Here is a 15516-nt window from a genome sequence, read left to right as displayed (position 1 = left end):
GGGACCTGGGACTTTCATCCCGCTAGCTGACCTGGTAGAGGAACGGTCTTTAGTGCGTGAGTTCAATCCCACCGCTGTCCCGCCCACAAAGGTCCTGCGGTTACAATCTGGCGTCACGAACAGGATGTGGGTCACAGACCGTTCAGCTAGCGGGATGAAAGTCCCGGGTCCCAATTGAAAAGATGTTCCTGCTAGCTTGGCTAATGGGGAATTCCCCTTTGGCTGACCTGATAGAGGAACGGTCCTTTGTGCGAACCGCGTGGGTTCGATCCCCATCGTCGTCCCGGCCACGAAGGTCCTGCTGCTTCACTTAGATAGATTGCAAGATTTAGCTTTGAATGTTTTGTTAATGATGGGGAAATTTTTCAGTCACAAAAACAAATATATGAAGACCAAACCAAATGTCAATGTTTTTCACAAAGAGCTTTGTATATTCTTTCAGTCACTTAAATTTATGAAGAAGAAAAATGGTGGAAAATAATATAATTTAAACTTAATGAAAACCCCTAGAGTATAAGTAACTTCTTGTTCCAATTTATTTTTTTTTTCTATCCCCCCCCCCCCCAGCGTCTGCAGTTTGTTTTTTTGTAAGTCTTTTGTGCTTGCATTGTTATCAATGTTGTTGTTTTGTTGTGTTATCAATGTTTTTTGTTTTGTTGTTGAATTGTCAGTAAAGTTGGCTTAAACAAACGTATTATAACACCGAGCATATATATATATATATATATATATATATATATATATATAAAAGTTTGCTGATGATTCCACAACACTTGTATAAACTTTTATTACAGAATGATAATTTTTAGAATTATTTGTCCCAGATATATGAGTGAGAATAGAAGGGAAGAAAGCTAATCATGACAGGCATGGATTAGGGGGGATAAATCTTACATTATTCGAAGAACAAAAATAACTAAATGAGAGAATCAGATCAGTTATTACTTGAGATTGTTAATGTTCTAATAAGCTGTCTGTGTGCGGTCTGTATAAGTTGGGAGTGGCAAGATGGCCGCCAGATTGCTTCAGCGGATTGCGCAGAGTGTGTGGCCCAATGAGCGATCCAGTAATATAAACACATCAGTGTGGGATCAGCCCACTGATCTCCGAAAATCAGCCGTCGAAGTAGAACGTGGTTCGATGAGCGCTACGAAGATGCAGCGAGAGAAAACAGTTAATGCTGGCGGCGCTGAAAAGTAAGACTTCACTTGTTGAAATTGCTTGTTTTGTGATGGGCTTGTCTTCATCCGTGTTCGCTGTGCTTCGGTTTTAATGGCTATTTCAATGTCTTGTGTTTAGGCCTGACCGGGAGGCCGCGATCATGTCGAAATACTACGACGGAGTTGAGTTTCCTTTCTGCGACGAGTTCTCCAAATATGAAAAACTGGCCAAAATAGGGCAAGGTACCTTTGGGTGAGTAAACGCCGGGAGTTTGCCGTGTTTGTGAACAGCGGACCGTAAGCTCCTTTTCGGGACATTTTTGTTCGCCATCTTGGGAAGGTCTGAAAAGCAAAACCACATCACGTGGTGTGTAGTCTAAACTCGTCATTTGTTTTACCATCCTACATAAAAATTGTGGGCTCCAGGCTGTTTACAAACCAGCTGGGGCGAAAACAACCTCCTCTAGTTTCGTCAGCAGAGGTAACAAAACAACGTTGTTCCCAACGTGAATGTTAAGAGATTGAATACAATTTTTATATATATATATATATATATATATATATATATATATATATATATATATTGTTTGTTCATTTTCAGTAATTTCACAGCCAATACAAAAGATGTCATCTTACAGTGTTGACAATGACAACAGAAATAATACAAGGTGTACATAAAAAATGAATTGAACTGTTCTGAAAAAATAACACCAAGGTAGAGAGTATCAAATCAATATTGCCATTATCCAATCAACATTGCTGTATATGCTATTGGTGATAAAAGCAAACTAAAAAGTTAAAGGTGGTATATGGGGATTTCGGGAAGGGGGTGGTGGAGCCAGATTACTTTTGTTACCTTGTTACTTTATTTTTCTCATTACATGTTATTACTATATTTTGTTTTCTTAATGTTATCTTGCACTAGGATTTCCCCTGTCTTTTTCCCAAAATATTTCAGAAAAGCATCCCAAATTAAGTGAAGTGTTTAGTTTCCCTCTTAGCTCAAACTTGATCCTTTCTAATTGAACATGTTTCATAACATCCAATAGTAGATTGTAATAGGTTGGAGGATTCTTTTGTTTCCAATTCAATAGAATTAGCCTTCTGACCAGCAAAGTTATAAATTTGATAAATGTTTTGTGTTTATTCAAAAGACCAAGAGTGGGTGAGGGTACACCAAACAGCGCAAGTACAGGATCTAGACAAATTTGTATTTGACAGATTTCTGATAACATGGTAAATATTTTTACCCAATATGTGGATATATTTGGACATCCCCAAAAGGTATGAGCAAGTGAGGCTTGTTCTTGTCCACAACGATCACATGTTGCATTTACACCAGGAAACAGCTTGGAAAGTCGCACCTTGGAGTAATGTAACCTGTGTAGAATCTTGAATTGAATCAGGCCGTGTCGGGCGCAGATTGAGGACGAGTGAACATTGTCTTGAGCCTTGGTCCATTGAGAGTCAGTGATGGTAATTCCAGTGTCTTGTTGCCACTTTTCCTTTAAATCGTCCAATGTGGACATATTTTCAATATCAAACAAAATGTTACATATTTTTGAAATTGAACCTTTTTTCAAAGGTTCTTTCAGGAATACTGTATTCAATTCATACTCAGGAGGCTGATATGGAAAAGATGGGAGCACTGATTTCACAAAACTACAAATTATTACTTATTTTTATTATTATTTATTATTAAGTATTCGAAAAATCTGTTTTTGGTATTTTATATTTTTCACAAAGTTGATTAAATGTGGCAAAAGTATTTTGAATAAAAAAATCTTGTATAGAATTTATTCCAGCCTTAATCCACTGATTGAAGGAGACTCCTGACAGAGCTGGAGTAAATTCATGATTATGCATGATCGGAGCCAACAGTGAAATGTCTTTCCACTTGAAATGTTTTTTGATTTGGTGGAGAATTTTTCTTGAGTGGGAAACTACAAGATTCTTAATTTTGGGGATGGTCGCTTTAACAGAAGCATAAAGAATTGCCTGTAAAAAAGATGGTCGAGTACTCATCTCCTATCTTAACCCAGTCAGCCTCCCCAGCATTACACCACAAAGACATAATTCTTAAATTTCAAGACCAATAATAAAATCTGAGGCAAGGAAGACCCATTCCCCTGAGCCCTTTAGGTCTTTGTAAAAATGATTTTTTTTAATACGGGGGTCTTTTTGTTCCAAATGAATTGTGAGATTAAGTTCTCTAGTTTAGAGAAGAATGCTTTGGTAATAAAGTAAGGTATACATTGAAACAGAAATAAAAACTTTGGCAACACATTCATTTTTATAATGTTAAGCCTCCCTGCCAGAGAAATTGGAAGATTAGTCCACCTATCCAAGTCCTGTTTTGTTTGTTCAGAGATAATTATGTTTAAAAAGACCAGAAAACTGCTGTGTCACTTGAATACCCAAATATTTAAATCTATTGGTGACTGTAAAGGGATATAGAGAGGGGTCAGGTGGACCAATCCTGGATCCTACTGGGAAAAGAGTACTTTTGAGGAAATTTGTTTTATATCCTCAATTATGCCGAATACCTTCAATATTGACATTATAATTGGCAGGGAGTCCTTTGCATTTGACACATAGCAATAGGTCATCAGCATACAGTGATACCTTATGTTCAATTCCACCTCTAATGATACCCGAAAAATTTGTATTTGTTCTCAATTTAATGGCCAGGGGCTTGATAACAATCGCGAATAATAAAGGAGATAAGGGACAGCCCTGTCTAGTAGAACGACCTAAGGAGAAGTAACTTGAATGTATATTATTTGTTCTGACCGATGCTTTGGGATTAACATATGATAATTTAATCAAAGCAACAAATATGGGGCCAAATCCAAACCTTGACAGGGTTGAGAATAGGAAATCCCACTCGACCCTGTCAAAGGCCTTCTCTGCATCCTGACAGTTTTTTTTTTTTTTTTTTGTTCATTAGTGTAAATTATATTCAATAACCTCCTTATATTAAAGAACAGATGCCGGTCTCTCATGAAGCCAGTCTGATCCAAAGACACCACTGTGGGAAGTATATTTTTTTAGGCGTGTTGCCAATATTTTTGCTAATATCTTATAATCAAAGTTTAATAAGCTTATGGGTCTATATGAGCCAGGTTCTAAAGGATCCTTACCAGGCTTGTGTATTAGAGAAATACTGGCTTCGTAGAATGACGGAGGTAGTGAACCTCTCTCTAGTGCTTCATGAAAGACCGCCAATAATACCGGAGCTATTTTATCTATAAAGGCTTTGTAGAACTCCATTGTATAAACGTCTGGTCCAGGGGACTTTGAATTCTGCATTTTAAGTATTGCCTGTTTTATCTCTTCCAGTGTTGCAGGTTTTTCCAAAATGGCTTTATGGTCCGATTTAATTTGTGGGATATTCAATCTTTAAAATAATTGTCAAGTAATTCAGTCACCTTTTGATTCAGACTTATAAAGTGTAGAATAAAACTGTGTAAACACCTCGTTTATCTCCTTTGGATCTGTTACAACTTGTCCCAGACCAGTCCTAATTTCAGAGATTGACCTTGATGCCTCTTGTACCTTTATTTGGGATGCTAGGAGTCAGCCAACTTTTTCTCCATGTTCATAATAATTGTGCCTCAATTGTGTAAGCAGTTGTTTCTGAACTGTACAGTAGATTAAGTTTAAGGTTAAGGTTTCCAACGGAGGTGTTTTTCCTGTCGCGACCCCCCGCGGTCGGGACCGGCCCGACATGCGACTCTGCCCGCAAGTTCTTTCATTACAAAATGTCCATTAACAATGGAATGTCCGAATAAACTCCTCATGCCGACTTCTTCTGAAAGTTCTCTGTTCTCTGAGGACTTACTGGGTCAACAGAGCCTGAAATGTGGAAGTTTTGAACTTGAAACGGTGAGACGCTGCCGCCTCGAAGCACAGATCTCTGTCAGGCGCCGTGGGCTGTCCTTACGGCGACACTACCAGACCAAAATCTCTCATCTGCCTTTAAAATTTTTACTGAAAACCAGCTGAATTTATCGAATGGTGTCCACTCAGTTGTGCCTTACAGTTTTGAAAAAAATTTGAACAAACAAAGCAGCAGTCTCTGAGCCATTCCTAAACAATGAAAAAAATCGACGAGAGGGTGGGCGACTCCTCACTCAAAGACTGCCCACAGGCGAATGACGTAACCGACAGGCGTGAAAAAACTCGCGCATGCCCACGAGGGTTCAAGCATGTCTGATGTAATCACACGTCATTCAAATCCATATGGTTTTTGAAAAAAATAATAAGGTCGGATACTTTTCTAATAGACCTCGTAAGTCAGGCGAAGGAGAAATTACATACAATTTGTCTATTTTACCAATTTTGTCTATGATAGTAGTTTCTTTCTCTCGCTTTTTCTTATTAATGAAACTGCACCACGATATAAGATGGCCGCGTAAATAAGCTTTTTGAGTCTCCCATAATATACCTCTAGATACTGCAGGTGTATCGTTGGAAGAGTGGAACAGCTCTAATTGCTTTTGAATCTCATTCTTACCGGTCTGGTCAGACAGTACTACATTATTGAATCTCCATATTTTTCTTGTAGACTGTCCGATTGCAATTTGTAAGGCTACGGGGCTGTGATCTGATAGGACAATAGTTTTATATTCACAACTATGGACTTTTGGTAATATGCCTTGATCAATCAAAAAGAAATCGATCCAAGAGTAAGTATGGTGGACTGGTGAGAAGTATGAGAATTCACGTCTGTTAGGGAATAAAGCTCTCCAAGGTTCTACTATCTTATAAGTGCTCATGAAGGAAAGAACAGCTTTTGCAGATTTTGAAAGGGGCACTGCTCTCTGTGATGATCTATCTTGCGATTGAAGGACCAAGTCCCCAGCAATAATGAGCTTGTGTGTGTTAATATTAGGTATTGCTGAAAGGAACGATGACATAAATTGAAAATCATCAGTATTAGGGGCATATATACTGATTAGAGAGTTTAGATCATTATATAGTTTCCCTGTCACAATGATATATCTGCCTGTAGTGTCTGGTATTATCCACCATAAATGGTAGTGAGTTTTTAATAATTATAGCAGCGCCTCTACTTTTGACATTAAAATAAGAGTGGTATATTTGCCCTACCCATCTTCTGCGCAGTTTGTTGTGGTTTCTGTCTTTGAGGTGTGTCTCCTGAAGAAATCCAATATCTCTGCCTAATTTTTCAAGATGAGAAAGAATATTGCCCCGTTTCACTGTCCCATTTAAACCTTTACAGTTCCAGGATATGATATTAATCCTGTTAGTGCACAAACTTGTCATTATTAGTCCTATTTAAAAAAAAAAAAATGTAAACCGGCTCCACCAAGGGGGAAGGAGGGAGTGGGGAGGGGTAACACAAACCTAACACACAAAAACACCTAACAAAACCCTCCCTGTCTTTTCACGAGCCTAAGACACATTACTTGCATTTTGTGTAAACAAAGTGCCTCCTGACTTGAGAGGAAACTAACTCCTTGACCTCCTGCCTGCTAATAAATTGAGTTTGACTTTGTAGAACAGGCTATGGCTTTTTTTTTTTCCCCCTTCCTTCCTTCCCTCTCCTTTCTTTTCTTTCTTTTTTCTTTTCTTTCCTTTTTCCTTCTTTCTTTCACTGTTACCAATAATAATGATGATAATAATTGTTCTATTATCATAACTATTATCATTCCTTTCAGTATTACCACAGATTTTAGGTTGTATTAATATTAATACAGTAAGAAAAAAAATAAAAATAAAACAAAATTGACTCGTTAACAGTATTTATACCTGTTGGTTATAAATAAAAGTAAAGAGTACCTTGGCTTCATCAAAGCAGAATGAGAAAATAGTGTCGAGCCTTATCAGTGCGTGTAAACAGTGCATCACTCAACTCCATCCGTGCATCGCTGTTCTTCATCCTACTGCATGTCCAGATCACTGCTTATTGCTGGTGTGATGTTGCGAACAAACTTCTCCACCTCCTGTGGTTCGGTAAACATATGCCTGGATCCCTTCACAGTTATCGCCAGCCTTGCGGGGTAGAACAGGCTGTATGGAATTCCTGCCACACGTAGTTTTGCCTTCACTTGGTTGAATGATGCTCGGCCCACCTCCGGGGTGATATCGGGAAAAATGTGCACCGTGTTACCATTGTATGAAAGCTTGCCTTTCTCCCTGGATAGCTTTAAAATCTTTTCTTTCTCCACGTAGTAATGCATACGGGCCAGCATCACGCGGGGCCGGTCACCCTGTCTGTGCTCTTGGGGGCCTGTCCGGTGTGCTTGATCTATTACCGGGGGAGTGCTGAAGTTGTCGGCCCCAAGTACTTGTTGTAGAAAATGTACCATGAAGCGTGTAGGGTTGTCTCGTTCAATTCCTTCAGCCAGCCCAGTAATGCGGAGGTTGCATCTACGACTCTGGTTTTCAATTTGCACGCACTTTTCCCAAGTCTTTTTGTGTTGTTTAGACAGCGTTTCAAGAGCCTTCTCCAGTACGACCACTCTGTCACTCTAATCATTAAGTGCCTTCTCCATTTCTAGCTGTGTGTTAATGGTCTCTGAGTGCGCTTCACCTAGTGTTTGTATTTGTTGAGAAAGTTCTGATTTGAGTGCGGCAGTGTCGGCTTTGGTTTCTTGACGGAGTACGGCTGTTTCCTCTTGAAGCTCCATTTTCATTTTGTTCACTTGTGCATTCATATCAGCCGATATTCCCTCTCGGAGGCTTCTCAGCTCTTCTTGTAAAGTACGTACCGTTAGGGCAGATCCCAAACAGGCAACTGTTTGGGATCCTCCATGCTGCTAGCTTCTGGTGTCGTGTTGGGCTTAGCATTAGCCGAGGTGCTAGCCGGAGGAGTCGGAGTTGGTTGTATGGTCTTCTCAGTGTATTTACAAGTTTCTTTTTTGGTTGTCATGTCAAATTTTGTCTGCAAACTTTGTCTGCTCTTACAAAGTGTTTTTATTGGTTATTATCAAGCAGAGCTGCCGCGGCGTGTTGTTCACTCCATTAGGCGTAAGCAGAAGTCCCAAGATTGAATACAATTTCTAAATGGTTAATGAAAAAAGTTTATATTTGCATTTTGTCTGTTTGTGGCAATCAGCAGCTCTCATGCTTCTCACTGATTAAAGCTGCTGTATGTAAAAACCAAACTCATACCGTACCATGACGCCTAACCACAATTGTGAACCAAATTGTCTTCTGTGTGCCGTGACACCCCTAATCAGAACCCAAATAAATTTTAGAGGAGCTGACGATGCAGTGATTTGAGGATTTTTAAAGTGCTTCCTCACTGACTGACTGCTCCTGTTTCTGTCATTCACAGGGAAGTTTTCAAGGCGAAGCACAAACAGACTGGGAAGAAGGTTGCACTGAAAAAAGTTCTGATGGAAAATGAGAAAGAAGGAGTAAGTTCAGTGTTCCCGGTGCCACATGTACGTGTTGGGATATGCAGTTAATATTCGTTAGGACATTTCTGATAGAGGCTGACATTTTTTTGGGAATCCCACGGGTCACGGGATTCCCTTGGGATTTCCACAGGATGAGAGTCACCTTTACTATTTATCATGTGATTGGGACGGTACAGGATAAAAAGTTAACGGGAGCAGACGGGACCGGGGACCAACTAATAGGACAAAAAAACACAACAACAAAAGACAGGTGCTGCCATTCTGTAGTTTTCTTTCAGTAAGCCTTGACTGTAACGCAAGTCAAAAAAACTACACGGCCCAGAAGCCAACAGTGTTTCCAGCCACTGCTTTCCGCTGAAATTCAAAGAAGAGCAGACACCAACGGAGAAACCAGTGTGTTAAAAAGTAATTTGCAACGCAAAGTCAGTAATAACGACTTAACTATGAAGCTCACAGAATTGGCAGGGAAGCTGCAAATATTACTGAACTTCAGGAGAGTCGAGTGTGACAGTTAACACGCTGTATGCTGCTTGTAAAACATGAGGAGAGGTGCGCCACCCTCAGTCCAAAAAATATAGAAGCACTTTTTTTCCTACATAGCAATATTTATGGTAAGAACGTGTTCGATGTTTGTTGAACGTAGTTAGTAGCCCGAATTAGATTCTGGGCAGTGTTTTCTTGAAAACAGACAAGTACTCAAGTGTGCTGAAGAGTGAGAAGGTAGACTGGTAAGGCCGTTGTGTTTTTTTTTTTTTGTTTTGTTTTTTTTTATTTGCATCATATGCACTTTTTTTTTCTTTTTCCAAAACTCAGTACAGTATGTGAATTGTGAAGGTAATGATGCCTGTTTTCCACTTTTGTTCATTGAGGGCAGTTCTCTCTTGCTTGGCACAGTTTGTTGTTGTTTTAGCAATTTAAAACAAACGTAATGCCACTGTTTGAAGGGAAACAGTTGTTCAGTAAATTGGTGAACTGCAACTTTATATGTTATGTTTGGGTTTATTCAACTAAGGTAGGCATGGTGTGACCTGTTTTTTCTTTTTTATCATTATTTTATTTTTTGCTGTCACTGACCTCCAAAAGAGCTGGAAACAGGGACTTAGCAGCTGGTCCTCCACTGAAAAACTATAAGACCACAGGTCATGCATTATTTATGTTTTGTGCCTTTTAATTAAGTTTTTTTTTTTTTGCCTCCCTATATTAGCACAGATTAACTGTTCCTGTTGCCATATCTTTTAAAATCATACTGCAGAACACAAAGTAATTTCAAAAAGAATTGGGAGAAGATCAAATCAAATTTGGTGTATTTCCTAAAAACTAAAAGAAGGGAAAAAAAATGGGAGCGTACAGGAGCGGGCGCCATTCTGAATGGGAGCGGGATGGGAGTGAAGTAATTTTACCAGGAGTGGGATGGGACAGGAGTGAAAATCTACTCCCTTGTCACCATCTGGTTTCTGATAGGTGACTCGCTGCAGTTCTTGATCAGTGTCAATGGGATCTTTGACCAGTTTGCCTGGAGAAACCTTAACGTTGACCCCTGTAGGTTATAGAGGTGGGTGATGTGACCTAAAAGGAATATCACAATATCTTTCACTTTTTGGTCATTATGGACACTTTATTACTGGTTTTGCACTGTATGAGCCCTTTAATCTTTTTCTGAGCAAAGGTTTAACCTGGGCTGTTTTTTAGAGGTGCAGGTTCTTATTACTTTCATGAACTCAAGGCGCACGCTCATACAGAGGGTCGGCCTTGATGGATCGCTCCTTTACCTTTGACTGCCCTCTCTGCTCCTCCCTCCTCTCCCCACATGGGGAGAGGGTGTCCGTTGGTCATGCACGTAGCTGACACGCCTCACCATCTCTCTGCTAATGCTGCTTTTACACATAACGTCGACAAGTCACGAATGCCACGAAGTACACATTCTTGGCCGCTGATCACGAATGTGATGATTCGGGGCAGAGGCGTCAGGTGTCCTCAGGAACTGCTGCAACCTGTTACCACACGTTACGATTAATGGCACGTGTTGCTGGAGAATTATCAGGAACCATTACGGACGGTCAAGAATAGTGTTCCGCGCTATTGTGCGTAACAATGCATCGTTAAGTTCTGTCACGTTGTGAATGGGGTGAATTGTCTCCACACACACACCCATATTCATCCAACCGAATTCAGATCGCTCCAGTTTTTCAGAAGAACTTTGTGACTGCATGCATAGTTGGGCTCTATGCCATGGAGTGGTGCAGAGAGGAGGAGGAGGAGGACAGAGCCAGATGTGTGGCATCATGCGGCTCTCTTCTCACGCGTTTTCCCAAACAGGCACATGCAGCAGGTGGAACACCTGCAGGAGCGCACTGAAGAGCACTGAAATTAGACTTTTAGCCGACTTGGTGTCAGCAGTCAAACTGAATGCGGTGCAGCAGGGTTTAATTGTACGCTCGCTTCTTCCTCCGCCGGACTGGAGGAGGTGCAGAGATGTCTGGCTGCACGTGAGTCTCCTCTCGCTCCTCTGGTTCCTTTGACTCAGACTCGTTCTCCCGCTCATCGGTTACAACAGCAGGTGGAACACCTGCAGGAGTGTCCTGAGGAGCTTCAGCAGGAACTGTGGAACGACATTTGGAGCAGAGTTTAATTGTGCGCACGTGACAGAAAACTGATTCGTCGTGGCGTGCAGTGAAATGTGACTCCACGTTACAAGTCGTGTCAAAACTTGACAGTTTCCGTGTCACTTCATAATAACGCTTGACAGTTTGGGCTCCAAGAACTGTCACAGGAACCACTACAAATGTTGTCACATTCTATTAAGGATCAATACTCATCAAGATGGATCACTACGCTCAGTTGCGACCACCACGACGTGAGACGAAATGAGAATGGTGTGTGACATTCGTGGAAGATTTTTTGACAGGCAAAAACATGCGAATATCACGCACCAACACGCACTATTAAGAAACCTAGTCAGATGCGTTAAGTCACATTAAGAATGTCAGGAATATGTCACGAATGACAAAAAATGACATTCGTAACGCGTGTTGGTTATGTGTAAACGCACCTTAAGGCCTCAAATCAGAAGAGGCGATGCAGTAAATTTAATCAGAATATTGTAAAGTGAAGGAAAAGAAACCAACTAGGTTTTAGACACTGAATCCAAAAAAGGCAGGCACAGGAAATATGGCATATGGAAGACTGTTGTGTGATGTCTAAATTACTTTAGAATGGGTTATGGGTTTTAACCCTCTGGAGTCTTGGTTATAATTGGGAAATTTTGACTACTTTTGCTCTTACCTTCATAATTTACCTTAAAAAAACAGCTTACCTTTTTTCAGCATCTCACCTGTATGACTTTCCAGTTTTTCTTTCATTCATACTGCATTAAAACAGTGACCCTAAATTCAAACCTAAAATTCGAATCAAAGTGTTTTTTTTTCTTTTAACTGTGCAAATCAGCACTATGTTTAATAAACCATTTTTATAACTTTGAAAGCAAATATAATTTGTAAACTGCAAATATAAATTGTAAATTTCAAAAACATATAGCATAAACAGTTATATACAACAATTCACATTAAAATGCACTATTTACATGCAATAAGATGCCACACAGATATGTGCCACTCAGAAAAACAATTCCTGTCCAATGCCCACCAGAAGCCCCCTGGATTTGTACAGTTATTCCACCTCATTGTCCTTGTGTATTTATCCCTAATTCCTTGTTTTTCTAGGTTTTTTTTTATTGGTGTTAGTACAAACAAAAAAATAGCAAAAGGTGTTTTGGACACTGGGGGTATGGGAGTCTCTACCTGGACTGTGTTCTCCGTGCTTGGAGAATGCTCACTGCTGGGGCAATGTGTGTCTGCACCTTGCTCTATGTTCCCGGACACAGTGCTGTGGTGAAGCTCTGCAGCGCCTGAGTCCTGAAGAAGCTGGAGAGAGAAGTGCACGATCCAATCCACTGCAGATCTGTGGCCATGTCGGTGGATCCACCTGCTGTCGTTCATCCAGAACATTAACGTCCACATCATCATCATCAGACTGATCAAGGTTTGATCAGACTGACACGCTCTGCGCTTTGATCGTCTTCATGCAGTTCAAAACAAAAACGAGAAAAAGTGTTGGTCCAAGGCGCCTCATTATTTTGGTGCAAAAAATAGATCAATAAATGAAATAACTACAACCCCTGGCAATAATTATGGAATCACCGCCCTCAGAGGATGTTCATTCAGTTTGATTTTGTAGGAAAAAAGCAGATCACAGACATGACACAATAAAGTCATTTGAAATGGCAACTTTCTGGCTTTAAGAAACACTATAAGAAATCAGGAAAAACAATTGTGGCAGTCAGTAACGGTTACTTTTTTAGACCAAGCAGAGGGGAAAAAATATGGAATCACTCAATTCTGAGGAAAAAATTATGGAATCATGAAAAACAAAAGAACGCCCCAACACATCACTAGTATTTTGTTGCACCACCTCTGGCTTTTATAACAGCTTTTAGTCTCTGAGGCATGGACTTAATGAGTGACAAACAGTACTCTTCATCAGTCTGGCTCCAAATTTCTCTGCTTGCTGTTGCCAGATCAGCTTTGCAGGTTGGAACCTTGTCATGGACCATTTTCTTCAACTTCCACCAAAGATTTTCAATTGGATTAAGATCCGGATTATTTGCAGGCCATGACATTGACCCTATGTGTCTTTTTGCAAGGAATGTTTTCACAGTTGGAGTCCTACTTATCTTTGTTGGTAGGTGGGACCCCAGAGGCAGCTGACAGGTACCGGCAGGCCAAGCGTGCCGCAGCCTGTGCAGTCGCAGAGGTAAAAACTCGGGTCTGGGAGGAGTTCGGGGAGGCTATGGAGGAGGACTATCGGTCGGCCTCGAGATTCTGGCAAACCGTCCGACGCCTCAGGAGGTGGATGCAGCTGTTGACCCTGACTGGGGATGTTGTCGGGCGGTGGAAGGAGTACTTCGAGGATCTCCTCAATCCCATCGTCACGTCTTCCGAAGAGGAAGCAGAGACTGGGGACTCAGAGGCGGACTCATCCATTACCCAGGCCGAAGTCACCGAGGTGGTTAGAAAGCTCCTCAGTGGCAAGGCTTCTGGGGTGGATGAAATCCGTCCTGAGTACCTTAAGTCTCTGGATGCTGTGGGGCTGTCTTGGCTGACACGCCTCTGCAACATCGCGTGGCAATCGGGGATAGTGCCTCTGGATTGGCAGACCAGGGTGGTGGTCCCTCTGTTTAAGAAGGGGGGTAGGGGGGTGTGTTCCAACTATAGGGGGGTCACACTCCTCAGCCTCCCCGGTAAGGTCTATTCCAGAGTACTGGAGAGGAGAATTCGACCATAGGTATTAAAGGCACTGCGCTGCGGTGGTTTGAATCATATTTGTCTAATAGATTACAATTTGTTCATGTAAATGGGAAATCTTCTTCACAGACTAAAGTTAATTATGGAGTTCCACAAGGTTCTGTGCTAGGACCAATTTTATTCACTTTATACATGCTTCCCTTAGGCAGTATTATTAGACGGTATTGCTTAAATTTTCATTGTTACGCAGATGATACCCAGCTTTATCTATCCATGAAGCCAGAGGACACACACCAATTAGCTAAACTGCAGGATTGTCTTACAGACATAAAGACATGGATGACCTCTAATTTCCTGCTTTTAAACTCAGATGAAACTAAAGTTATTGTACTTGGCCCCACAAATCTTAGAAACATGGTGTCTAACCAGATCCTTACTCTGGATGGCATTACCCTGACCTCTAGTAATACTGTGAGAAATCTTGGAGTCATTTTTGATCAGGATATGTCATTCAAAGCATATATTAAACAAATATGTAGGACTGCTTTTTTGCATTTACGCAATATCTCTAAAATCAGAAAGGTCTTGTCTCAGAGTGATGCTGAAAAACTAATTCATGCATTTATTTCATCTAGGCTGGACTATTGTAATTCATTATTATCAGGTTGTCCTAAAAGTTCCCTGAAAAGCCTTCAGTTAATTCAAAATGCTGCAGCTAGAGTACTGACGGGGACTAGAAGGAGAGAGCATATCTCACCCATATTGGCCTCTCTTCATTGGCTTCCTGTTAATTCTAGAATAGAATTTAAAATTCTTCTTCTTACTTATAAGGTTTTGAATAATCAGGTCCCATCTTATCTTAGGGACCTCATAGTACCATATCACCCCAATAGAGCGCTTCGCTCTCAGACTGCAGGCTTACTTGTAGTTCCTAGGGTTTGTAAGAGTAGAATGGGAGGCAGAGCCTTCAGCTTTCAGGCTCCTCTCCTGTGGAACCAGCTCCCAATTCAGATCAGGGAGACAGACACCCTCTCTACTTTTAAGATTAGACTTAAAACTTTCCTTTATGCTAAAGCTTATAGTTAGGGCTGGATCAGGTGACCCTGAACCATCCCTTAGTTATGCTGCTATAGACGTAGACTGCTGGGGGGTTCCCATGATGCACTGTTTCTTTCTCTTTTTGCTCTGTATGCACCACTCTGCATTTAATCATTAGTGATCGATCTCTGCTCCCCTCCACAGCATGTCTTTTTCCTGGTTCTCTCCCTCAGCCCCAACCAGTCCCAGCAGAAGACTGCCCCTCCCTGAGCCTGGTTCTGCTGGAGGTTTCTTCCTGTTAAAAGGGAGTTTTTCCTTCCCACTGTAGCCAAGTGCTTGCTCACAGGGGGTCGTTTTGACCGTTGGGGTTTTACATAATTATTGTATGGCCTTGCCTTACAATATAAAGCGCCTTGGGGCAACTGTTTGTTGTGATTTGGCGCTATATAAAAAAAATTGATTGATTGATTGACCGATGGTTGAACCTCGGATTCAGGAGGAGCAGTGTGGTTTTCGTCCTGGTCACGGCACACTGGACCAGCTCTACATGCTCCATCGGGTGCTCGAGGGTTCACGGGAGTTTGCCCAACCAGTCCACATGTGTTTTGTGTATCTGGAGAAGGC

At 41.1% G+C, this 15516-nt stretch overlaps 1 protein-coding gene across 1 annotated transcript in view; it reads left to right on the top strand.

The window, feature by feature from the left end:
* Positions 1-1076: 1076 nt before the first annotated feature.
* cdk9 (cyclin-dependent kinase 9 (CDC2-related kinase)) overlaps positions 1077-15516 on the top strand; it is a 50322-nt gene continuing 35882 nt past the window's right edge. Inside the window, exons 1-3 of the mRNA XM_034192332.1 lie at positions 1077-1196; positions 1300-1413; positions 8470-8551. Coding sequence (XP_034048223.1) covers positions 1141-1196; positions 1300-1413; positions 8470-8551 — 252 coding nt within the window. The 5' untranslated portion in view covers positions 1077-1140. The remainder of the gene's footprint in view (positions 1197-1299; positions 1414-8469; positions 8552-15516) is intronic.

The sequence above is a fragment of the Thalassophryne amazonica genome, chromosome 17, assembly GCF_902500255.1.
Source record: "Thalassophryne amazonica chromosome 17, fThaAma1.1, whole genome shotgun sequence".
In the NCBI taxonomy this organism is placed as follows: domain Eukaryota; kingdom Metazoa; phylum Chordata; class Actinopteri; order Batrachoidiformes; family Batrachoididae; genus Thalassophryne; species Thalassophryne amazonica.
The sequence above is the reverse complement of the archived record's forward strand: the minus strand, read 5'-3'. Positions and strand labels throughout refer to the sequence as shown.